General features: G+C 31.9%; 1 protein-coding gene across 3 annotated transcripts; it reads right to left on the bottom strand.

Moving 5' to 3' along the window:
* Window positions 1-374: 374 nt before the first annotated feature.
* Window positions 375-27,713, bottom strand: LOC111629728 (patched domain-containing protein 3-like). 3 transcript variants are annotated; one of them, XM_023373627.1, is made up of 7 exons: window positions 27,624-27,713; window positions 21,587-21,984; window positions 8,754-8,871; window positions 4,958-5,439; window positions 1,966-2,295; window positions 1,630-1,814; window positions 1,393-1,552 (listed from the first exon to the last, which is right to left on the bottom strand). In XM_023373627.1, the coding sequence occupies exons 2-7, from the start codon at window positions 21,981-21,983 to the stop codon at window positions 1,529-1,531; spliced, it is 1,536 nt and encodes a 511-aa protein (XP_023229395.1). In that variant the 5' UTR covers window position 21,984; window positions 27,624-27,713; the 3' UTR covers window positions 1,393-1,528. The 3 variants fall into 3 exon arrangements, with proteins under 3 accessions (XP_023229393.1, XP_023229394.1, XP_023229395.1); XM_023373625.1 differs by having other exon boundaries at window positions 375-1,814; XM_023373626.1 differs by lacking the exons at window positions 21,587-21,984; window positions 27,624-27,713 and adding an exon at window positions 9,781-10,420 and having other exon boundaries at window positions 375-1,814; window positions 8,754-9,264.

A 27,713-nucleotide genomic window follows, 5' to 3' on the forward strand; every position in this document is an offset into this window, starting at 1 on the left:
TGCGGCATCCCCTTATAAGCGTAGAGTCATGTGACCCGAAATGACGTGAAGTTTTGGAGGAGACTGTCTGATGAAGGATCCCATGTACAGGTATGATTCCATTGATTTTGTTCCCTTCACGAGGTTTACAATTTCGGAATGGGAAATACTCTTACTCTGTAAATACCGAAATATACTAAATTCTCAATAAAAATATGATATACATCATATATGAATATTTTAAAATCTATAACTTATTAATTGCACTAGAAAAAAGCCGTTAAAATTGAATGGCTCGATTAAGTTAGTCAAATAATTGTCAATAGATTAATTAAATAATATTAAATATTTTATTTGCACTTGCGAAAAGTTTCAAATGTTAATTTGAACGTTAAAGTGTTTTAGAGAATAACTTACATAGTAGAAATGAATACAATCAAACACAAAAATTATGCAAATACTCTTTCGTTCGAAATGCCCAAAATTTACATTTTACAAGTAAAATAGAATCTAAGATATAAATAAAAATTATCAACTTTAAAAACATCATATATTTTTAGAATTTAAACATTCAATTTCTTCCCTATAATTTTCAGTGTATTCAATTTTTTGGTTTTTCTTTTTCAAAAAATTAAACGGAATATAATCTACCAGACTAAGGATTACAGGGAGTAAAATCAGACTATGAAAAGAAGCAAAAATTACCATTAACGTTACAATTTTAGAAAATACGACAAACGATTCCGCAGGACCAAAGTATAACACCGAAACACCCAATAACGTTGATATACATCCTTGTGTTACTGGGAATCCAGCAGCATATAAACAACTCTTGATTTTCTCGTTCGGTGTTTTCGTTTTACAATTGATAAACGCGTAAGCCGTATGAACTGTGTAATCTACACAAAAGCCCGTACACATTACTAACGATACTAATGCAGTTGTATTCACAGTCACATTCCATAATGACATGTATCCAATCAATCCGACCTGAATAGATACAATAGTAATGGCAACAGACAAAAGAAATAATATATTTGGGGTAAATAAAAAAAATACTGCAATCACTATGGCGGCCGCACAAGAGATGGCTTTTAAGCAATTTGAAAGGACATTAATATACAGTTCATAATATATAAATCTAAAATTGTATGCGATAACAGGAATTTTGCTTTTATCGGCAATTTTTCTTACATTTTCAAAGAAAAACTTTTCGTCAATTCGAGATTCTCCATCGAAACTCGACAAGATGAATCTGGATGCAGTAATTTTATCACTTTTTTCGTTAAAGATGACGTCATTTCTGAGTCTGTTTGCTACTTTAGTTTTCAAGAAAACATTTTTAAAAGCACTAATAAAATCTTCGGAATCACTCAGATTGTAACCAGAAAGCGAAAACTCTGCAACTGGAGATTTAGTAAATGCCAGAAATTCTCTCAGCCAACTTTCTGTGGTCGACGAATCGGATATAAATGAAGCAGACTCGAAACTTTGCAGGAGATCTTCTATGTCATTTTGGACAGTTACATTCGAGTAGTCTAATGTCTGGTTAATGACTATTTGCACTTGATGACTATAATTAGAAAAATGCTTATATTCAACATTTAGATAGTCACGCGCGTAAGAAGTATACGGAGAGAGTTCAATTACGTTTTCTCCTTCTTGAATGAATCTCATACAGTATATTGCACCCGAAAGATATAGAATAAATATGACGATTACAATAACTTTACAAATTATATTTTGGAGGATTTCACCTAAAATATTACCGAAGAATACCATAAAGAGATTTTTTTTGTTCTTCTCCTGTAACTTTACTTGTATTTTCATTTCAGCTATAAAAAAACAACCACATTACATTGAATAATTATATATGTATATAATATATATTTATTTTGTTAGATAGTATGTTTTAATCGTGCTCTTAGTTTAACTATAATATTATTTTTATGTGTGACAGTTATTATAATCAAAAAGTTTTCTTACTAGAATGATTCCGTTTGATCGGCCAGCAGAAGATAGAATGCAGCTTATGCTTCTCTCTGTATCCATCTAATGCCATGAGACCCCCGAAGAAGAATAACTGATAAATATAGTCAAACAGGACTGAGAGAGCGGCGTAGGCGCTGAATATATGAATACATTTGTAAGGTGTGACAAATCCCATACAAAAAGCAAAAAAATTGCTCAGAGACGTAATAGTGATGGACACTGCAGCTTCGGCATATGTTTCTTTCATTCTATGTGGAACGGAAGCATTGACGTCAGTTCTTCTCCACGCAGCTATCAATATGAAACCATCGTCTATACCTACACCTGAAATTAATTAATTGTTAGAATGATACAAGTACAGCAATGTTTCCAATGATAAATTTATGAGTTAAGAATTTTAATGTATACTTTTTGATATTACAGTATAACCTCGATTATCCAGACCTCTATTATCCAGATTTTCGATTATCCGGATTGTTAAAAAAAGACAAAAATTTTACGAATTTACTGATTTGCACTTGGCGAATTACGATACTGTTTATATACGTGATGGAATGCATTACCTTTTTTGTTTTAACAACGTCTCACCCGGCACAGTGGCCGTAAACTCTTAAATATATTTTGCGTCGTAATAAAAATATAACTTGACATATTTATAAATAATTTTATTTTCAAATTACATCATTTCTATGACCAAAGGCGGCGTTAAGCATGGGCAACGTGGGCCACCGCCTACGCCTCGCGCCTCGAAGGTTTATGCATTACTTAAAAGCCGCGAACGCGACGAAAAAATTTTACTCGTCATAAAACGATAAATAATTTGTGAAATTTTTATTCATAAAAATGCGGTTTCAACTGCTTTTTATTTTTAAAATCCGTCTTATTGCGCCACCCGAGGGCCTTTTAAACAATAGGTAGTTGGTCAGTAGTAGTCAAAATTCAATACGAACGTTTGTTTCTTGAAAATTTGATCATTTTTTAAATAAAAAATTTATTATTAATTAACTTAATTTTATTTTTTTTATAGTTTTATTATAATTATTTCATTATTATTCAGATAAATTACTAATAAATTTTTGAATTTTTATTTGCTGTCCACGAATAGAAATTTTCTAATATTAGATACGAGTGTCCATGGGGCCTACCAGTGGCCGAGCGGTTTCGGTCCCTGAATACTGGGAGTTCGATCGTGGGTTCGCCCCTCGCCAGGACGGGCTTGTCAAGTGGAGTTTTCCGGGTTTTCTTCACGTCTGAAACGCCTGAATAGGGGCCAGTTATCTTTAAAAGACTTCCCGAAAGGCATCACCCAAGTGTTGCGTTGCCATAACTTAACAAACAAACGAATGTCTATGAAACAATATGCTAAGCCCGAGTTAAATCTTTTAATAATAAGCAGCGTCCTAACTGATTTGTGTAAAAGTGCTTAAAATAAAAATAGTTTGGAAAATCTGGAGATAAATTGAAATGTCGATCTGGCACTGTTCCACAACACAGCTTTTAATTAAAAATAATAAGTATTATTAAGTAGTTGTCTATGTCAAACGAGATAATAATAATGCTAAATTTTGAAGAAAACTTGACTGTAATAATACACTCATTTCCATAAAAATTAGCGCATCATGAAAAATTGTCAGAATCGAACAAAATTGTACATGGGTGAGCGTTACACTCATAAATGTACAATTTAAGTGATATAAGTAAGTAATTACAAAACGAAAGCAAAAAACCCATTTATTACAGGATGAACTACAAAATAAAGGAGGTTCTATTACCCTGTTGGGCCACCTTTAGCGGAAATACACGATGTGATATAAGCGGCATAGAGGCGTGCGAGTGTCGTATGGTGTTTTGCAGTATCTCAGTCTATAGTTGCAGCAAGCTGTTCGGCCAAACTCCTAGACTATCCAACTTGGCATCCCAGGTGATCCCTTATTCGATCGGATAGGGCAAAGACGTGTGGCAATGTTGCGGAGGTAGTTCTATGACAGACTTGCTGTGTGTGGTCGAGCATTGTCCTGTAGGAAAGTGGCTCTCGGGAGCCCTGTCATCAGAGGGCAACACATGTAGCTTCAGGATGTAACTACATACAGCTGAGCTGTCATAGTCCCTTGAATCACTGTAGAGGTGTCGTATGTGATTGCATCCCAGACCATTACACCAGCTATGGAGTGCCCAAACAGAATCTGGATTCAGTTCCGGTTTAATCCCACCGGGAGCGAGAAAACTCCAAACGGAGAAGACGGTGAGTAAAGGCCACCGCAATACAAAATATTCCTCAGCCAGGTGCATCCAAATGGTATCGAGAGACACAGAAGCCTGTAATGATGTCGCCACCTGTTTCCGGATGGCGAAAAACTATACGATCAGTTGTGTGCGTGTTTGTCGGAGCACTGGGCGTCCTATCGGTCAGTGGTCTGTTGAGGGCGTGCGGAGCCTGGGCGCAGTGCGTACAAGCTCTCCACTGGGCATTCACTGATCTCAACGCCTCCCCACAGTATTGTCAGAATGGCTTAAATGGCGAGCTATTCCACCAGATGATCATACGGCTTCTCTAGACCCGATGATCTTTCCCTTCTCAAACTCGGTTATTTGTTCATAGGGTCTTCAATTCCGAAGGAAAGGCATCTGTAGTGATACAGTGTCCCCCTGCAACAAAAAAACTATAAACAGGATGTCTTTCAGCGCTTTTTTTAAAGGACAAGGAAAACGCAGTTTTAGAGAGCATTTCTATATCTGCTTGGTTTTATCTGCTTGCCAAGTTTCGCAGCGATACGACAACTTCTTCTTGGTGCGCTAATGTTTATGGCAATGAGTGTATATAGAGAGATATTTATAAAAAATTTAGTATTAGAAACTTAACTTTAGTATTAGATTATAATTATTACAATCGAAAAATATCCGAAACAGATAATTTTTTCATTATATGACGTCATTATTTCATTATATTATCAGATTTTTTAAAATATAGAAGTTCATAAAAACATACCTAATATTAGGAAAACAATTATAACATTTAGTGATATGTAATCCGTTTTGCAGTAACACAGTACACCAAATGCTGCAATAGTTGCTAAGAAAGGTGATGCGCATCCTGCTAAACCCAACCACGGTTTGCTACTGAGAGAATCTGTTGACATGCACGAAACTGCTGAAAATAGCAACATAATTGGAGCAACAATGATGACAAGAGGCAAAGTTTCTTCTCCAATCCGGTTACTTTCATCATTTACAGACTGACTTAAAATTTTAGAAATTTTACTATTATTGAATTGAATTTTTGACAAAGTTTCTAAACACATTTGTTCCCATATCAGTGCCATTTGTTTTTTTTCTTTCGTGGTGCGGTCCATTAGATAAAGCAATCTAATCGCGTTGGCATCTCGAATCATATTTTGTTCATCTACAGTCACTCCTCCGAATTCTAAAGCAGAAACAATTACTTTATCTCGAGTTAAGTCGGCTGGATACCTGCAAATAAATAAATTTAAATTAGTGATGTAACGAATATTCGGTTACTATTCGGTATTCGGCCTATTCGGCCTATTTTTCACTATTCGGCCGAATACCGAATATTTAATCACTATTCGGCCGAATACCGAATATTTAATCACTATTCGGCCGAATACCGAATACCTAAAAGCAGGAGTAATAAATAACAAAAACACAGTAAATTAATCATTTTGGTATTTAGATTTAATGTTATCGAGTTAGTGTTGTTTGTTTATATTTATTTATAACTTGTAACATGCACAAAATAAAAAAGAAAATAATATTAGTCACATGTATTCACAATTTATAATTACAAAGATCAGCACACGTACACGTCTATCGTTGGAGAATCCTCGCACATCTGAGGGTCTGACCCTGCCTATCCTTCTTTTTAAGCGCTCGTCTTTGCTCTTCCCTTTCTCTTTCCTCTATCGCTCTAATCCATGTATGCCTGTGCATACATCATAATACGCGCTCACGATACTTTCGATTCGTCACTTTTCCGTCGTAGAGTTCCCATTTTACAATTACGTGACTCAGCCTGGTGATAACGGAGAAAAGAGACAGATAGGACGTCGATATAAGTCACAGTTATGATTTCACAGATTCGAGACAGCTTGATAGCCCGAACGGCCCCAGGCTTTCGCCCGTGCACGCTAAGTGACTTTCATTACAAGCATTTAGCTTTCCGAAGTCTATGACAACAATTGTTTGGCATTGACGGCCGCGAATTTCGTGCCAATAAGCTGCCTCGACTTGTTCGATTATGTTATCAACTCAATTTCATATTTATTTTCACATTTTCACTTCGCGGTTCTTCTCTGTTCTTTTTCCGTTATTTACACGTGTAGGTCATTTCATTGTTATTCACATTTGATATCATTATTTATCACATACTTCCATGACGCTCTTGTCTGTCCGCTACAACTGCCAAGAATTAACGCGATTGGCGAAGCGTAGTGATAGCGGGCCAATAGAGAGCAGGATCCTTGCCATAATGCGGTTTGCGCGCCAATTTTCGTATGTGCGTTAATCAAGCTGAATAGTTTTGCCGAATATTCGGTATTTGGCCTGAGGCCGAATGTACTATTCGTTGCAACACTAATTTAAATCTTCTATATATATATATACATATAAATGGACGTGTGTGTCCCTATATTTCACTTTTTAGCCAAAACTACACATTGCACATGAATGGTGTTTCTATGTGGTAGTAGCCCCAAGTGTCCATTCGTGCACTATAATGGTTGCATCTCGATAGCTATAAGGGTACGGGAGATATGGGGCTGAAAGTGGTTGAAAGTGGTTTTCTATTTCGAATTTTATGTTCGATTTTGTTCGAATTTAATTCGAACAATTTTCGAATTTGAATTCGAACATAAAATTCGAATATTGGTTCGATTATAGAACGATTGTAAACTTTCCAGAAACGTTGAAAATAGTTCGTTTGACTGGACGTGAACAGGAGACGTTCAGAAATAGAATCGGGACCAGGACTCTAATTAGTCTGGAAACGGAGGACCTAATTCTTGCACTCTGTGAAAACGGGTAAGATTGGCTATAATGTAATTATGTTAATCTTTACTATCGTTACTTTTTGCCCACAAATAAAAACCCAGCGAAGCGGGTCCTTGCAGCTAAATTCTAGATTACATAGAAAAACAGTCTTTTGTATATAAAAAACAAAAACTGTATTACATACAAATGTACGAACAAATAAAACCCCAGCGAAACGGGTCCTTGCAGCTAGTATTAAATAAATACAAATAAAATAGACGTCTTATTTTTACTTTACTTTCCTGACAACCATATAAAGCGGAAAGTATTAGAATCGTTTCAAATTTTAACATTTTGGTTCTAATCTTAACATTTTGAGATTTCCCGAACAAAAAATCAAAAGAGAAATTCTGTTTATGTGTTGGCCTATATTTCGTTTAATTTAATATTTCGATGGGATAAATGTTAGGAAATGAAATTTAACTAGTAAATTATATATGCGGGTATTTATTCTGTTTTTTTTTTAACTTTTTCCACCCTGTGGGCACTAGGAGGGCCTTTTTATGCAAGCCCATTATGGGTTCGGCCAGGTCCACAATGGGCGACCGGGTGGTGACGGACGAGGTCCGACATAACCGAACGGACCACCGTTCGGATTCGAGCCTGGGTCCCCTAGAGTGATAGGCTGCCACCTAACAGAGAGAGGTGATGTGTCATATCTGAGATGGGGCAAGACAATAAAAATTTTAATCGTTATTGACGTTTACGATATTTTAAAAACTCACCTTTATATTTAAAATTAGGTCTTTCAGTTGTAATTAATAATATCAGTGGCATAGCTATGGGGGCGGCGGGGGCGGCCTGCACCCGACCGTGAAAAAAAATAAAAACTTAAACAAACCATCGCAATGTTTTTCAACGATAAATCACTTAGGCTTTAAGCCATTTTAACCAAATTATCTATATTTAATAATTTAATTTTACAGAATCTCTTCCGAATCTTACGGTCGCACTTAAGTTATTTCTGACAATTTTCATATCAGTTGCTTTGTGTGAGAGGAGTTTTAGCAAACTAAAATTAATTAGAAATTACTTGAAGGTAACAAAGACCCAAATAAGACTTAACAATCTTGGCATATTAACAATAGAACACGAGTCAACACAAAATATAAATTTTGTAGATGTGGTTTCCGAGTTTGCAGCTGTTAAAGCTAGAAAGAACAACTTTTAAGTGTTTGTACATAATATGTATATGTGAGTATATTAATTCTACTCTCATACTTCTTTATCCATACCAAATTTCACTTTCATACATCAATGTGAAAGAATGTTTAATAAAACTGTACTATCATTATCATAATATTGTAACTGATAATTAATGACTCTTATTTGTATTAATTAAATAAAATCATACTTTACGTTTTATCGAATTTTTATTAATTTTAACAGTTTTCATTCTTGGGGTGACACCACAATATCCGCACCGGGTGCCACCCATGCTAGATACGCCATTAAATAATATAGAAGGTATTTAAAAAGTACAGTATTTTATTTTTTTACAAGTTTTAGGTATTTAAACTAGTTTGGTGAAGCGTATTTTGTAACCCACGAAAAACAAAACTATGTCTTTACCTTTTCTCATTTAAGGAAATGTTTACAATATTACACAAATTTCTATAAAGCAAAGTATTTATAAATAGGGAAAACCATATTTAAACTTATTTAATTTATTACAGCTGCCATATTCATTATGAACATTACACAGTTAAAATTTTATAGGCAAAATGTGAACTTACTTGATTTGGTATCTTCTCTTCTTGATATCATTTGTTTTTCCTTTCAGAGTCAAAACAAAATTTTCATGGCATGTATTCCTCTCCGTCTTACAACACAAATCCGAGTAACGTAGGAATGTGTTATTCCAAAGGATAGTGACGTTTCGTATAATTTCGTCAAGTTTGATGACATCTTCAATTATTGATTCCTCTAATGCAGAAGTACCGTTTCTAGGCGTAACTACTGTTGCTGCGAATGCTTCAAACCTTGTCGTTCTTCTATAATCGCACTGTGACGTGTTGATTGGAAAAATCGATTCAATAGCTGCTCTGTCATTCCAGCTTCTTGCATTGGATGGAATATAAAGATATTCTCCCTCCTTTTGTAGTGAAATATTCAATAGGCCGGTTGCTAAAACGAGTGATAATATAAAGGTGACTGCAACGTATATTTGAGGATAGCATCCTATATGATATCCAATACGAGATAATGTCGTAGAGACTAGTTTTCTTGCATATTCGTGCTTCATTTCTATTAAATACAAGTATTTTCAAGCATTCCCATAAAAAATATATTATTTTCTGAAATAAATACTTTAATAATTAAATAATTATCTAATAAAAATTTAAAGATTAATAAAACCGTTCCTTTATGGATATAAAATGCTAACATGAGTGTATAGTTTGCAAATAAGCCGGAATACAAATTATGCTAGATGTTATTAATGGTTTTTATTGTTTATTGAGTAAACAAATGTGTGTTGAGTTAATCATTAATTGAATTTCGTTATATAAAATACAAAAATCTCAATTACTTTCTTATCATTCTGCATGTATGAAGTTATAGTTTCGTTTTAAAAGTAATATTTAAAAAATACTGTACTAAATATATTTATAATAAAACAATGAGTTAGTAACGAATTGAAGAGAATATTGAAAACATTGATTTTAAGGAAAATAATTTATTAATGACATTATTTATTAACTTTATTGTAATGTGAATCGTATGCCAAATAGGAATAAAGAAAAATAAACTAAATTTACTCACCTAATTCCTTTCCGTATTTAATATATACTGGAGTGAATTCGTATGTCTTATTTTATCAATTCGTTATTGAAAAAATTAATAATATAAACATTTTCAGATAAGGCATTATCGAAGGTTTGAAGTGCAAACTACAAATCCTTAATATGTCACGGCTAAATTTTTAAAATAAAACTCGAGCATTTTTAATAACTTGAATATCTTAATTACAGACACTTTAAATAAGATTTCTGGAATAATTGAATAGGAGTTACATTGTTATTCAGTGTCATGAAGGATATTTATGTGCAAGTAATTATGAAGAGGCCGATAACGATAAATATAGGACGTCAGCGATTTTATCTGCACGGATTGGTGGTTCGTGTGTAATCGCGATAATGGGAATCGAGTTTGGATTAATTCATACTTGTAATTCTGATAAAAATATGTTAAATGTTAATCTTACTGTTCAAAAGTATAAAATATAAAAATGCATTCATAAAATTAGCAATAATCTGCTAAAATGTAAATAATGGAAAAGTTCAGTAGCAATCGTCGTTATCTGTTATCAGTTCTCACGTGACACATTTGATTTTAAACAACCATTCTTCTCGTATGCACTTGATATCGCAATTTATAAATAAAATTTCGTTATACAGATTGTAGCCCGGGTTCTAATACATTTCCGAGTCATAGTGTACCAACGAAAATTCTTTAGGAAAGGAAATTGTATGGTAAATTTGTCTGTATTTAAAGAGACTGGCACGTGGAGTGTGTGCTTACTATTAGTGGAGTGGAAACTCCACTAATCGTAGGCACACAATGTACGTAAGTTCGTAACCTCGAAATAAATTGTTTCTCTTATCTAAACTGTCTCCAACGAACCGTTTACCGAGTTTAATTCTTACTGGTAAAATTTTTATGGAAAAATTTATCCGTATATATTCTCGTGTTGTTAATGTGTTTTGAAGTTTCTTTATCATTTTTTGTGATTGTTTCTCCATTGCTCGCATTGCAAACCACACTCCTAGTATTTTAATTGTACTTTTTACTGGCATCCGCACCTGATGGCTTCTTTCTGCCATAACTTTTCATGTTGCTATTTGTGGTGTATTGATGTTTTATTCTTATAACTGTAAGTCTGCTTAAGAGATCGAGTCCTTTGCAGGAAAACACCTTGCAGTGACTTCATTTTTAGCTATAAAACTTTTTTATATTATTGCTGATACATTTCAAAATTGGAACAAATATGAAATTTATTATTAAATGTATCTTGACGGACTAGCAGGAATTATTACATATACAATACTCCGGTTTTGTTGACACTTTTCTCACTACACATTGTTAAAATTTCTATTGATGAAAGTTGTGATTGATATCGTTTGCATTTAAATTAATATTTATTTGTTTACAAAATAGATATTTTTAAGACTGTAAAACATTTCTCTCTTTTTGTTTTAAAAAGCGATAAAGAAATTAGGCCAAACGAGTCATCTCTTCTTCAATCTCTTAGATCAAGGGAGGTGAACCTACGGCACGTGTGTTCAAAGTTGCACTTAAGAAGAAATTATCTGGCACGTAAGATTTCATCATACGATTTCGATTTATCATGTCTTTGTCAACAGTCCACTCGGTTTATCACTCCATCATCCTTTTTTCAATACGTTTTTATATTTATTCTAATTAAAGCGTATTCGTTTAATTTCTATTTTCTTGTCTTTTGTCGAAAATTTCTGAAATTTTGAACGATGGTTTGCGTATTAGGGAGATTGATGCTATTAAATTTTAATAATTAAAGGCCGACGGGATAAGGAGTTAGAGGGAATTGATGTGTCATAGCTCTTGTAGGTTCAGACTTAATGAAGACTTTACTCTTAATTAGTATTTATAATTTATTTATGAAACTCATCTCTCCTTTTAAAGTTAAGCTTTTTACCATTTTATAATAATTAATAATAATAAATTTTTAAATAAAATATCATAACAAATACAGCCACACTCATTTTTAAATGTTGTCGCCCGGAAAATTAAGTAATTCGTTGCTGTATTTCTTGATTTTCCAATTAAAACATAGTTACTTGAAACATCATCCAGTCACGTGTAAATATTTGATGAGCACAGTTTACTTTTATAAATAAAATTGTTTATATTTTGCATTTTTTAAGTCACAAAGCTAATAATTAAGCAGTAGAAATCGCGTAATAACGTGCCAATTTTTCTCATTGCTTTTTAAAATCTCTTTATTTCTCACATAGCAAAAATTGCTGGATAAATAATCAGCAAAAAGATTTGATATTTTGTGTAATATTTCAATTGAGATTTACTTTTTAATTAAGATAATTGATTTTTGATAACTACGCTATTACCTCGTATTGAAAATGAAAATATAATTAAAATGATTCGTTCTGATAAAAATGGTTGCTATCTGTGAAACAAGAATTCTTCCGTATAAAATAAAACAAAAATGTTTTCACTCGAAGCATTTACGATTTAGACAGAACAATCAGTAAGAAGTGTTTTTTTTTTACCCTACAAACAAGTAGGATAAAAAACACTTCACTGATTAAGTTTATCTACAGATCGACCAGTTGACGTATCAGATCGCTGACCTTAGACTTTGTATTCTTACCCCCATATCACCCAACACGAGTTTTAGCTCGTATTGGGTGATATGGGTAATACTCTAGAGATTTTCTAGAGGTAGTGTTATTAGTGTTTGACTCGAGATTCGGAGTTGGTGAATACCAATTTACCAACAACTCGAGATTTAACCCTAACTCTAACTCTAACTCGTGTTGGTAAATACGGAAATTAGTGTGTTACTCCCAAATTATCCAAAGTTTGTTGGATTTTAGGAAAGTTCGTCTCATCTGATGTCCTTCTCACATTTTAACGATTTCGTTTTTATCCATTGTTTAGCAGGATATTTACTTTCACTCGCAGCTCACTTTGAACATGTCAGCTCAACTCGGGTTAAGAACAGATTTTTCTTAAAAAGTTTTGTCTACATTTACGAACAAAAATATATACACTCATTGTCTATATCAGCGGTGTCCAACCTTTTTGTTTCTCTAAGCCGCATTGGAAGAAGTCAAGGAGTTTTGGGCCACAAGAATATATTATATATACTTGTGGTCCAATATACAAGTATATTTAAGGATTAACATGTCTAGATTATAATAATAAGTCTTAAAACTTTATCACGAAGCAGGATATTTTAAAAAATGACTTCTACAGACACTTTCAATTGTTATTTAGAAATAGATAAATACATTTATTTGAAAAACGCAAATATTTGGTTCATTTGAGTCTCTGATTAATAAAAAGCGACGAAACAACATTTTAAAGTGCAATTTTATTCAACTAATATAATTATAAATGATATGGAGCCCAAAAAGTAGCCAAAGCGCCAAATTATATTTTTTTATGTCAAACTAAAAAAAGTAGCCACATTTGGCGAAATGTAGCCAAATCCTGCAACGCTGGAAGAAATACTAAATAAAGCTGGAGTTGTGACTCAAAGGATTATAGAGTCAAATGCGGAAAAAGAAGAGAAAGGACAAAAGATAAAGAAGTGAGAAAGGTTGGAAAATTAAGACTCAATATTTGCCTAACAGAAGAACTATTTATCCTTTCTGACAACTTTTTATCTTTTGTCCTTTTTCTCCTTTCACCAAATTTGGGTCTATAATCCTTTGAGTCGCAACTCCAGCTTTATTTAGTAATCCTTCCTCATTCACACATCTCCAAGTACATAAAAATATTTCATTTCCACTCAAAACTGAAATATAAATAAAGGTTTATGGCTATGTGAAACGTCTTTTCTGAGTTTATGCCGTTGAAATAAATAAATATAAAAAAATTAAAACATTTGTCGGTTTTGTTTACACCTTTATTGGGCCGCATGCGGCCCGCGGGCCGCGGGTTGAACACCCCTGATGTAAACAGTAGAAAGAGAGAGAGTAAAAGTCCAACCTATTGATGTTCTTATATCACCATATAAAATCGAACTTTCACCTGCACGGACAAGCCCGATTTTCAAAAGGCCGGAGTGATGTGAGACAGCATAAATTCCTATATTAGAACTAGTCTTTAATGCTAACATGATTCGAGAGACTAACGATTGTTGTTCGTAGCTACCTGAGAAAGTGTCCCGTTACATTTTCTCGAAGGCAACATGACGCTTTCTCGTGAACTATTAATTAAAGTATAGCTTATATATTTTTACACCAAAAGTTGCAATATTTGCAGATTCTGATTCATTCTTTAGTTTCGTTATTCCTGAGTGCTTATTGAGTGGTTTTAATCGCCAAGTATCTGCTTTTACGACTCAATTTAATTTAAATGTTTGTAACCACGTAAATTAAAGAACTGATTTTCTTATTTTACCGAGTTTTCAAAATTCCTGGGCTTTCAAGTCAACCTTTGTTAAATATATTTGAAACAATTCATATGCATTTCGAGTCAACTGAATTTTTTGGCTTTAATTCAGTGAATATGATTTTTATAACAGAACTGTATACAGGTGACCTCCGTATAACACGGGAGTTACGTTCCAAAAAATTGCCGTGTTATGCGAATCCGTGTTATACGAAACAAAGAACTAGTGCGAAAAGGGGGGTTAGGTTCCGAAAATTAAAAAACATGTTGTTAAATCCTTATTTAAATCAGATTTATTATTCATTTTTTTCATAGGTAAAATACTTACTTATTATTCAAGTAAATATTTTACCAGAGGATTATTCATTCTATATGATGATCTCAGCATGAGCGTCATCAACTGATAACAGTTTTTGGATGCGTTCGTAGATAGCGGTCGCTCTGCAACAGGAGTGCGCTGCTGTTTGTAGGCATTTAGGAACGACGGTGAAAGAAAGATGGCGGCGCCCGCACTATCGATAGTATCGTGTGGAGGAATCTATAATTCTAAAATGAGCTTTTAGAGGCAAAAGAAGGGTCCCAATTGTAAAATTTAACCATTAAATAGATTATTTGTTGAAAGAGCATTCAAAGTAGCCACGAAAACAATTACAGATAGAATGCTCGCGCGGAGTTACGCGGAGGTATAAAAGAACGCACCTTTTATTACATTTCATGCTGTACGAGAATTTTACCCAATTCCCGAACTGTGTTAGAGTGAACCCGTGCTATTAAACCACCGTGTTATAAGGGGGATGTTCCCAATTCCCGAACCGTGTTAGAGTGAATCCGTGCTATAGAAGTGCCGTGTTATACGAGGATTACCTGTACGTTATAATAACTAGACAATCCATATTTCACTACGTAATAGAAATGACAGAACCTATTTGTGCATTCCTTGGATAGTTTTGAACTATTGTTACTACTAAGACATTTGAAATATTTAAAGTTGGACATCAACATTACCTATTTTCTATTACATGTGTGTCTGTCTCTATCACCAATCATATTGTCTCTTCTTGAAATCCATAAAGTGATAATATGATGTCGACGTTATTCATGATGGTACAGCATGCACGTACTTGCCTATCGTATGGTGTATACAACAGTTTAGATAGCAAATATTCACTGGTAAGAAATTAATTACTATGCTCTTTCAATCGCTTGACGACCTACTTCTATCGATCTGAATTCTTATCACTGTACTTTTTATATTGCTGAGCCATTGTTAAAGAGTGTTTTTAGAAAGTATGTGGTAAACTTGGTAGCTTGCAACGCTAGTAACAGACTGAGTAATAAAAACGTCACAAATCAGTACAGTTGAGAGTTAAATACGTTATTTATCGCATTCAGATTTCGATCATTAGAATGAGCAGTAGCTCCAGTATGGCTACTATCTCTGTACTGTTTGAATGTCTTGTATAAAATTAAAATTGATTGCTGTTCGAAAAACTTTCAGTAAGAATTTTCACAACACACGGTTTTGTTCTTTGGACAGCTGAATATTTCTTTAGGTAGCGTTGATTAGAAATAATTTAAATACGATTATCGCAATATGCAAATTTATCAGGATAATATTTCGCCATATAAGAATAAATTTTTTTAATATCTGATATTCATTATTTATATCGAAATTCATTTAGACATACCTGAAATCAGAAAGATTATAACATTAAATGATGCGTAATCTATTCTGCAGTAACACAGTAGACCAAATGCTGCGACAGTTGCTAAGAATGGCGATACGCATCCGGCAATACCCAACCACGGTTTGCTACTGAGAAAATCACTCGACATGCAAGAAACTGCTGAAAATACCAGCATAATTGGAACAATAATCAAAATAAGAGGCAATCCACTTTCGCCAATTCGATTAGTTTCATTATTAACAGAATTACTGAACATTTTAGATATTTTAATACTGTTTAATTTAATGTTTGATAATGCTTCCAAACATGTCTGTTCCCATTTCAGTGCCATTTGTTTCTTTTCTTTTGTGGTGACGTCCAATGCGTAACCCAATCTAATTGCATTAGAATCTCGAATCATGTTATTTTCATTTAAAGTCACTCCTCCGAATTCAACAGCAGACAGTATTAATCTGTCCTCGGATGTGTCAGCCGGATATCTGTAATAAATTTGTAAAAATATTAAGAAAATATTAACTACAAAAGGTGTATTTTCATTTAAAGTCACTCCTCCGAATTCAACAGCAGACAGTATTAATCTGTCCTCGGATGTGTCAGCCGGATATCTATAATAAATTTGTAAAAATATTAAAAATGTTTGTTTCAGGTAACTGAAAATTCTCACTTAGAAATGTTTTTGCTTCAAACTCAGAATATCTTTAGTTTCATATTTGAGTAGAACGACAGACATTCTTCAATTTGAATGTGAAGCTGAAGATTTTCTGAGACTGGAATGAAAACGTTTCTAAGTGAAAATTTCTAGTTAGCTGAAGTAGGCATTTTTAATAACTTTTTAATGTCATGGTGCCTGGTTTGCATGAAATAATTTTGTAATTCATCATTAAAAAAAGTTTAATGTAAAAATATATTTTTAAAGTAACTTCTGAAACTTTCAGAATGCATTTAAAATACATGAACAAAAATTTTACTTAACAATATTAGTTTGTTTTCATTCTATTTTATCCCCTTGCTTAAATGTTTGAGCTTATACCACATTTCATTTCATTCCTGTTTTTTTTTCTATTGTGACTTTTTAAAGATTAAAATAACAATTAAACCTAATTGGAATTTGAATATATAATGATAAATTATTTTTACATCATGAAAATTGTGATTATGATGAGCTTATAAAGCTGATGATGATCAAGCTTTCTCAAATTCATTTCTACTATGTTTTGATAGTCTGAATTTAACAATGTCATCTTTTATTTTTTTTCTCCACCTGTAAACAGTGGCATAGCGTGAGTGTCAGCCGCCCAGGATGGGGGAAAATTTCGCCCCCCATATTTAGATATCCCAATTTAAAAGACTAAAATTCAGTTTTGTCACAGAAGAAGCAATGAAAAATTCTGTGCTAGTGCAGTGACCTGTTTAAAATAGCTCTATTGGATATTGGTGGTGTATATGAATACGAATGAATTGTACAAGCAAAAAAAAAGGTCAACAGGTTGCGTAGGATATCCTTGGATGAAATTACTAGTTCACCCGAACAGTGAGCCAATTCCCGGACTGTCCGGATGATAGCACTATCGTAGGCACGACACAAATATAGTTTAGAATGGTTCAAATTTTTACAAGATATTATTATTATTTATTGTGAAATTTTGCCGCCCTCTAAAAAGTGCCACCCGGGGCGGGCCGGCACTACGCTACGCTACTACCTATAAATGTATTGATATTTTAAAAACAATCTAGTGTGTTACAATATAAAAAATTGTTTGTTTGTGGAAAGATTTTTTATATAAATATATGTGTCTCCAAATTTAGTTTAAACAAAAATTGACAGTTTTGATAATCTTGACAACAACATTCACATTTTGTATTATTATTTATAGTAATCATTTCTATGTTAGTGGTGTTAGTGGAACAATTCCAGAAATGTTTGTGAAGGCACAGAATTTTTTTCATTTTTAATAATAATAATAGCTCTCCTCATTTATTTTATTTTAAATATCTTTTTGCATTTGTATGTCCTGCACAGTATAGTCCTGATTATCCCAAGTAATGTGGACCAGGGCACCTTTGGATAAGAAAAATTTGGATAACATGTATAATACATTCTATTAGATGAAATCTACTTATTGAACATAATTACTTTTAAATTACATAATAAAACAATTTTATTTACAACTGAATTTATAAAAGCAATTATAGACATAAAATTAAAATTTCTTTAAAATAATTCTTTTTTTAATTTGCATTATTATGAGAAGTCACCAGAGTAAATCTTTTTTAAAGTATCTTGGCTTCCTTTGAGTACTATGTGCTAAATAGCAAAGATTCATGAAACTGTCTATACTTTATTACACTGGTTAAAGCAATTTGGGAACATGTGACTTTGACAAAAATGTGCAAGCCAGTGCAATAAATTAAAATATGACATCAATTTGACTCAAAAGCATAGTTTTTCAAATATTACTCTATCTTACATAACAATATCTGATATTCAGAATCCTTCATTGTATGTGACTTTCTATGCAACATCTCTGCTTCCCTAATATATGTTTATTGATAGGATACTCTTCCACATCTCACTTCATACATTGTTGAATCTTGGTTAATTACCGTATTTCCCCCTTTCCAGATTTTACTATTTATTTGTAGAAAAATTTACTGTTATTCTGAAATTCTTGTTAAAACTGAAACATATTCATATGAATTGGAAAGGAGAAAAGACAAATATTGAATTTGTGCCAAAGAGGAAATGTGACTAAAGAAGTTTGTGCAACTCTATTCCATGTATTCTTAGATCAAACTTCACTTTTTCTGGAATTTTTAAAAATTTAATTAAATAATTATGTTACNAACACGTAAACAGTTCGAACAGTTACATTTAGTTCTGTACGTTATTAAAGACCGAATACTAATTTTTGAGAATGACGCTTGTTAAAATACATTGAAAATCATAATATATCAAAATTAGTTGACTGCAAGAAATACTCTTCGATAAAAATAATCTAAGACGCAAGTCTTTAAAAAGTAAGATATGCAATATTATCGGCGTAACGGTTTCATATAATCACCTTGAACATAGTGGTACACTCATGCTGATTATAGATGATGTGTATTACGACAGAAAAATAAGTTCCTTGTCAAGGAGGCCTACAAGATAATTCAAGTTTCATTTGTTGGAACACGTTTTCCGGAAAAGATCACATGATTTATCTTGGTCAAGTTGAGACAGTTATGTTAACCTAGTCTTGGAAAAGCTACCCATCCAGCTCTGGATTGGTCGGCCACCTGATCTAAAAATTAGATATAAGGAATGTAAGCGTTGCAACGGAAAAAACATGTCTGGCTTAAGACTGTGTTGTGAGAAACAAGAAAGAAAGATTGCGATATACATATATATATGTTGTTGTTATATAAGAAGTTGTTATTATAAGAAAAATGTAATTGAACAAATTGAATTAATTATAATTAAAGGTATAGAATGTTTTCTAATTTGCAGGTTTGTATAGAAAGAAAACATTATAACTCCTTAAATCCAGTTTAAGTCCATTTATTCCACAACCATTTACACTATATATATAGGCCTATATATAGCTATATATATAGTGTAAATGGTTGTGGAATAAACGGATTTAAACTGGGTTTAAGGAGTTATAATGTTTTATTTCTATACAAACCTGCAAATTAGGAAACATTCCATACCTTTAATTATAATTAATTCAATTTGTTCAATTACATTTTTCTTTTAAACTTGAATACGAGTTTTATTTATTCTTACCTCAACGTTCTAACATTTTAATTTATAAAAAAGTTGTGGCTATTTTGCAAATTTTAATTGTTAAAATTTGAAATAGGGCTCCTTGAAAATTCTAAAATTTAGCAAGGGCGCCGATAATCGAAATAGTTTGGAAACCACTGGACTAGAATATGTATCCTGCGCCTGGAAAGACAAAATATGAGTCCAACTTTATCAGGTTAACTTGAAAATTCTATTTAATTTCAATTTAATATTTCTTTAAAATGTTTGAAAAATATTTCGATCTTGTAGTCGATTAAATGACATTGAAGACAGTAACTTTGAAAAAAAATTAAACTTAATACGTAAAATTTTTTTTTCTTTCTTTATGTGTTTGTTCTAGATTGAAATGTAAACAAAGATATTGATTGTTATACTAGGGTAGGGTAAAAAGTAATGCACACGTGCTTGTAGAACGCGAACGAAATGATTTTCAGAAGCACGCCAGGTGGCACATGGAAGTAACATTCCCCCTCTATGCGTATGTGCAGTTTCAGGTTGATGCGTTCATTCAGTATATTTTGAGAAGCGATAATATGGAGACGTGCTCTAGTGCTATGTCAACGCGAGTTAAACAGCGTGCTGTTATCGAATTTTTAATTGCTGAAAAAGTGACTCCTACTAAGATTCATAGTCGTTTAAAAGCTGTTTATGGTGACAATGCTGTTGATAGGTCTACTGTAAATCGATGGATAATAAAATTTCGATGTTGCGAGCCTGGAAAAGCCATATTCTTGATGAAACACGCAGCGGACTTCCAATCACTGCCACAGGACGATTACCGTTGCCCATTGTTGCAATGTTTAATTCTTCTCAGTACATACAAACTCTAAAACACCTTCGATGTTGAGTTTGTCATGTTAGAGGCAGCCTGGTGCCAATAATTTTGCAACATGACAACGCTCGTCCACACACCTCGCGTGCAACTGGCACACCTCGCGTGCAACTGGAGAGGCTCTGCGAAATCTGAAATTTGAACCGATTCCACACCCTCCTTATTCCCCCGATCCTGCGCCTTGCGATTTTTATTTTTATTTTTCCTCTACTCAAGAGAGACCTCAAGCGTGATCATTACACCTCGGACAATGAGGTGAAGGCAGCTGTCAAGTCCTGGATTCGAGAAAAGTCGGAAGAATTTTTCAGTGACAAAATGAAAAACTTGTTACACGTTGGAAGAAATGTGTTAGCCTTAACGGTGACTATGTTGAAAAATAAATATATGATTTTGAAACTTAAAAATTGTACTTTAATGTACTTTTTGCCGGATCTTCCTATTTGTTTTTGTTCGTGTTCTATAAGCAAGTGTGCATTACTTTTCAGCCTACCCTCGTATGAATAACGTAAATATTAGCTGAGGTTCTCAATGGATAATCTCGTACAAACGGCAAGTAGTATAAGTTGAATACAGTATATCAATAATTAAATTTAACATTGATTAGAAATTTATACTTTAATAAATTAAATAAGTAAGTGTATATATATATTTACTTCAATATTAATAACATTTATTATACGTTTTTTAAAATGTCATATATTTTTTATTTTTAATAAAAAATACTGTCTTGTCTATTACAACAGTTATCCAAAATCACTAAATATGAACCCATGAATGACAGTTGTAAAACCAATGAACACGGCTTCGTGACTGGCCAGAAAACTGCCAAGTGGAGTTTAAAGCCAAAAATTCAACATACAAATTTTTGCTATGTTGATAAATACGGGTATAATCAAGAAGATATTATGTCTGAAACGTAGTGACTTAACTATAAATACAAATCTAATATTTATACATTGATAATAATGCATTAATAAATGTATTGACCATTAACTAAAAAATTGCTACAGGTTACATCATTAAAATGCTTGTAATATCAGGAAATTTTTACAAATAAATGTATGTATACAGGGACACACCGTGAGTCATCAACCCAATTTTACAATGACTACAATGTTTATTTTAGACAGTTTAAAGTGGCATCGTTCCAAAGAATACTGACATTTTGAATAATTTCGTCAAGTTTGATGACATCTTCGATTATTGATTCCTCCAATACAGAAGTTCCATTTCTAGGAGTAACTAGTGTTGTTGCGAATGCTTCAAACCTTGTCGTTCTTCTATAATCGCACTGTGACGTGTTGGTTGGAAAAATCGATTCAATAGCTGCTCTGTCAATTCTGCTTTTTGCATTGGATGGAATATAAAGATATTCTGCATCCTTCTGTAGCGGAATATTTAATAGTCCGGTTGCTAAAACGAGTGACATTATAAAGGAAACTGCAACGTATATTTGAGGATAACAACCGATATGAAATCCAATACGGGATAATGCAATAGAGACAATTTTTCTTATATTTCTATGCTCCATTTTCATTCTAAAATCGTAAAATAAGTGAAAAACTTCGTAAAATAGAGCTCTATAAAAATTTTTCCTGAAATTAATTAATACAATAAAATAAATAGTGACGTAACGAAAGTACACGGGTTCTTTAACGTTTATGCTTGATAAAGATACTATTAATATGTTGTATTAAAACAAGTTATCAATTTAAAAATGCATTTATTGGATAAACCTTTGGAATAACGTTGTTAAATATTAATCATTTGTATTTTCTCTTCTGATAAATGTAAATTGTATCATTATCTGGTCCAATTTTGTGATTTGAAATTAGTAATTACAAATGTAAATCCGTCTCTGTAATCCAAAAAAATACACTTTGATAGACGTATCACACAGCAGTTTCTGGTTAGAAAATTATTTTTTATTTTCAATTGAACTACAAATATATTTCGGGTTGGTATAATGTCCTCCAACCTCCTCCTCAGTGCTAGCTCAAATAAAAAGAAATTTGATATTGAAATATGACCATGTTATACCATAGAAAACAAACGAAATCATAAAAAGCATTCACATTTCATCATTATGTAAATTACGAAAAATTCTTTTTTTGTTTAAAATAGGAGGTGGGAGGGCAAACCTTCTTCGTCATCCTCAAGAACCCTTTACACCCATTGTCGAGATAACTCGTCAAGTTTACATAGCGTTACAGAAAACTCGGGTGTTTCGACCCTTTTGAAAATTTTTTCGGATGTTTTTTAAGTCTCCAATTTTTTAAAAAAAATTTTAGCGATTTTAATGTACCTTTAATGACGCACGATTAACATTTAATTGTTTTTTTATGGGATTTTTTATCAAATTTAATTCATCGTTCTAAAGTTCTAGTGCACGGATTTTACTTCGGTAAAGTTATTTAAAACTACTTTCTGATATCAAAAACGACCTCAGATAGTTTTTTTAATTTTTTAATTAATATATTTTATTATATATGCGTTTAATTAAATCCGGGGGTCGAAAATCGCCATAAAAATGTACTTTTTAAAAAAAATATTTAAAAATATAGGGGCAGCTAGTATTCACTCTACTTTAAACCCTTCTCCTCCCGAGACTTCTATGAGAATGTCTCGGGAAATCTAACACCAGGAGTTCTCAAGGTCATCCAGCTGTAAATACAATGACTGATCGGTGTCAAATTTCGCAGAAAGAGGAGACAATGGAAAATATAGTTTGAAGCTTTTTCTTCAAAATTAACGCATTTCTTTCGTTTTTTATCAGTTTTAAGTATTTTTTATGTTTAATTACATTAAGATTAAAAATTGATCGGGAATAAAGCGGTTAAACATAAAATTGTAGACTCCGTATTAATATACATCTAAAATTAAAACAACTTCCAACAGACAAACTTCCATTATACTCACAATCATTTAAATTTTTTTACACATGGGCATAGAACAGGCGTAGTAAAGTTAACATTCCTATGTAAAGGTTTTTGATACACAAACAATATTATTAAAATTATACCAGTATCAGTTACTAGGAAAAAAATTTTTTTACAAATAATTATACCATGTTTAAACATAATTATAGCATTTAACTTGTTTTAGAGCCATCTATCAATTTATACCAACAGTAATCAATTTGCATATATTCTGAGTTATTTATTAAATTATTTTTTGTTTTCTTATTTCTAAATTTTGTTTAAATTTTCTTTTATAAATATCTTTTTCAAAATGCAAAATTTTTACATTATTACGGTTAATTTTACAATTATTGTTATTTGTATAGTCATACCACGGAGAATTATTGTACTTCAATCTAATGGCCGCTTCATGTTCTTTTATTGTAACATCTAACATGCGCCCTGTTTCACTTATGACCAGTACATACAGTCAACACCCTTATAACACGGTAGATACGTTCCGGTTTTTATGAATCTATTCTCTGCGAGACCTTAAATACATGAGCCAATCACAGCCCGGCACGTGTGAAGTTTACGGACTACGGCTGTTTGAAAGGTTTTCTTCCATAAAATTAATCGATTCTAGACTAATTCGACTCAACATTTCCAAAATACGTATAATTTTTTGGGAAGTATCCATATAAACTATGCTATAAACAAAAAACTGCAGGATTACTTAACGAGTGTGCACCGTTCGACGACGCCATTGCTTAAGCTTGTTTTCGTCGTGGAGCGGTGCATCGAATGGCGCTCGCGTGCTTCCTGATAAATTATTATTTTTGCGAAAAATTCGCTGAACTTTGGAGGCATCATTAATATAAATATAATTTTTATGGACGTTAAATAATAAATAGTCTTTAATAGGTACGCTGCTCGTTTAAACTCAACGGTTTGTAGAATATCCGCTATTGGTCTAGATGCGACCAATCCTGTGGCGACACGAGTCGGCGATGACGTTTTACCGAATTATACGAGTTTTTTAGCGTGTTTGTACGAATACTGTCGAAATTTTTTCGCCGTCATATAGGAATCCGAACTATATGAACCCGTTTTATAGGGGGATCTACTGTATATGGATTCTGACAATCATATTCCAACCTGTATACAACACCAGCTTTTTTTAGGCAATCTATACTATTAATACTACTTTTATTATTATATCTATGTATATTCTGTGAAATTTTGTTGGTCAGTTTACTTAGAGAGGAATATACACCAAATACAATGAAATTGAAAAAATCTATAAAGGACATTATACTTAAACATGCTATCTGGAAAACGGAACGTGAGATAATAAAATCTGTTATTAGATTTAAATATAAAAAATGTAATAATTTTAAATATCAAATACGTAAATTAGTACGGCTCTCTCTTGATAGTCCGACAGGTATGGGACCAAAGGGGTGTTGCATTACCAAAAGTGTCCGGATTACCGAAAATAACACGAAATGTGTGTCATCGTGTAAGAATTGGGTGGGGAGATTCACGTCGCGATATGCTTCTGTGCAAACAAACAGGTAACGGGAACGGGTACCTTGACGGAAGGTGCGTCGGACTACTGAGCATGTCGGATTAAAAAATATCGGACTATCAAGGGAGAGCTGTATATAGATTTAATTATAGAGAAAATCCATATAATGGTAGAGCCAACGAGTATAAATATAAGAAAGAACTCAAATTACAGAAATTATTTTCATACCCAACAAAAAGAAAATAAAAAATAGATTAATGATCTAATTGTAAATAATTCTAAGACTCCAATGCCTGGTCATGTAAAATATATATTAGCGTTGGGATTAGATTACAGTCTGCCGGTAGTAGATGTTACAAGAGATATGATAGAGTATATTGATAAGATTTAACAATTAAAACATAAGGTAAAAGTAATTTAATTAGTAGCATAATCCAAAATTTAAAGAAATGTACTAGTCAAAAAGATAAACATAAAATTAGAAAATACAAAAATAATATAAAATATAAGTTTTTTTTTTAAAAGAAATAATCTTAGGATAATAAAGGCAGATAAGACTAAACAATTAGTAATTCTAGATAATGAAAACCTAATTGATAAAACTTTTGAACAAATTAATAAAGATACTTATATTCAATTAAATAATAACCCATACGAGGGTATAAAAACAATTAACCAAATTGATTAAAAAAGTTATATAAATAATAATATAAGCGATATAAAAAAAAATCATATTCTTGACTTCAAAAATAATAGAATCCCCACTCTTAATATTAGATTAAAAACTCATAAAGAAGAAGAAAAATTTAGACCCATCGTTGATTTCAAATTCTCAACCCTTTATAATTTAGAACATCACATAAAACAACAATTAAAATGTTTAGAAAATTCTGTCTATAGTATTAAAGATGCTGATACTATTACTAATAGAATACAAAAGTTTAAAAAAGATAATTTTGATAAATTAATGAGTTTAGACATAAAAAATATGTATCCCGGTATNGGAGGTGCGTCGGACTACTGAGCATGTCGGATTAAAAAATATCGGACTATCAAGGGAGAGCTGTATATAGATTTAATTATAGAGAAAATCCATATAATGGTAGAGCCAACGAGTATAAATATAAGAAAGAACTCAAATTACAGAAATTATTTTCATACCCAACAAAAAGAAAATAAAAAATAGATTAATGATCTAATTGTAAATAATTCTAAGACTCCAATGCCTGGTCATGTAAAATATATATTAGCGTTGGGATTAGATTACAGTCTGCCGGTAGTAGATGTTACAAGAGATATGATAGAGTATATTGATAAGATTTAACAATTAAAACATAAGGTAAAAGTAATTTAATTAGTAGCATAATCCAAAATTTAAAGAAATGTACTAGTCAAAAAGATAAACATAAAATTAGAAAATACAAAAAAAATATAAAATATAAGTTTTTTTTTTAAAAGAAATAATCTTAGGATAATAAAGGCAGATAAGACTAAACAATTAGTAATTCTAGATAATGAAAACCTAATTGATAAAACTTTTGAACAAATTAATAAAGATACTTATATTCAATTAAATAATAACCCATACGAGGGTATAAAAACAATTAACCAAATTGATTAAAAAAGTTATATAAATAATAATATAAGCGATATAAAAAAAAATCATATTCTTGACTTCAAAAATAATAGAATCCCCACTCTTAATATTAGATTAAAAACTCATAAAGAAGAAGAAAAATTTAGACCCATCGTTGATTTCAAATTCTCAACCCTTTATAATTTAGAACATCACATAAAACAACAATTAAAATGTTTAGAAAATTCTGTCTATAGTATTAAAGATGCTGATACTATTACTAATAGAATACAAAAGTTTAAAAAAGATAATTTTGATAAATTAATGAGTTTAGACATAAAAAATATGTATCCCGGTATGAATTGGAAATTAATAGGGAAAAAAGTCTAAATGAACTTAATGTACATAATAATTTGATAAACTTAATACAATTTGCATATAATAATAATTATTTTGAAGTTAACGAAGTGTTCTATAGATAGATAGATGGTTTTGGGATGGGGTCAAAGATGGGGCCAAAATTAGCTGAATTAGTATAATTAATTGATTGATTGATAATAATTAATAATATGATTGATATTGACAAAAAAAAAAAATAAGTGAAATACATGGCATAAAATTAATACGAAGTTTAAAAATGGATTAACATATAAAAGATTTCCATATATTAAAAATATTTTTGATTATTGTATTAATAGCCTTAAAAATTATAACACTTGCTCGGCCCCATCTTTGACCAACAAAATTCCGTAGAATATACATAGATATATTAATAGAAGTAGTATTAATAATATAAATTGCCTAAAAAAAGCTGGTTGGAATGTAATTGTCAGAATCCATATATGTACTGTACATATGTGAAACAGGGCCATGTTAGATGTTAGAATAAAAGAATATGAAGCGGCCATTAAATTGAAGTACGATAATTCTCAGTGGTATGACCATACAGCAAGCCGTTTATATATTAATGATTACAGATTTTGTTGGACAAAAAAATACTTTAAGAAACATAAGAAAAAATTTATTATAATAAATTTGTTGTTTTTTAAATGAAATACAGATAAAATAGTAATTTCTATTTTTTGCGAAGTAAATTTATCAATAAAAAGCGCTTTTTAGTTAATAAAATGTTGAAAAATGAAAGGGATTAAATTAAATATATTTACTTACGTTCTTTGTTTTAATATTAAATAATAAATTCAGATAAATTTTTTCGACTTTAAATCCGTCTGTTCAGTGCACTGAAAGTCTACAGTTGTA

This window comes from Centruroides sculpturatus, unplaced genomic scaffold (genome assembly GCF_000671375.1).
Source record: "Centruroides sculpturatus isolate CEXI.00-Female unplaced genomic scaffold, Cexi_2.0 scaffold482, whole genome shotgun sequence".
Lineage (NCBI taxonomy): Eukaryota > Metazoa > Arthropoda > Arachnida > Scorpiones > Buthidae > Centruroides > Centruroides sculpturatus.

What these genes read in the sequence shown, in the direction of transcription:
- LOC111629728 (XM_023373625.1), bottom strand. Translation starts at nt 21,983, where the DNA reads ATGAAAATGGAGCATAGAAATATAAGAAAAATTGTCTCTATTGCATTA. An exon ending in AAGAGAAGATACCAAATCAA is followed by an intron (nt 5,440 to 8,753) that starts GTAAGTTCACAT and finishes ATTTATTTGCAG; the next exon opens with GTATCCAGCCGACTTAACTC. An exon ending in AATTGTTTTCCTAATATTAG is followed by an intron (nt 2,296 to 4,957) that starts GTATGTTTTTAT and finishes AATTAATTTCAG; the next exon opens with GTGTAGGTATAGACGATGGT.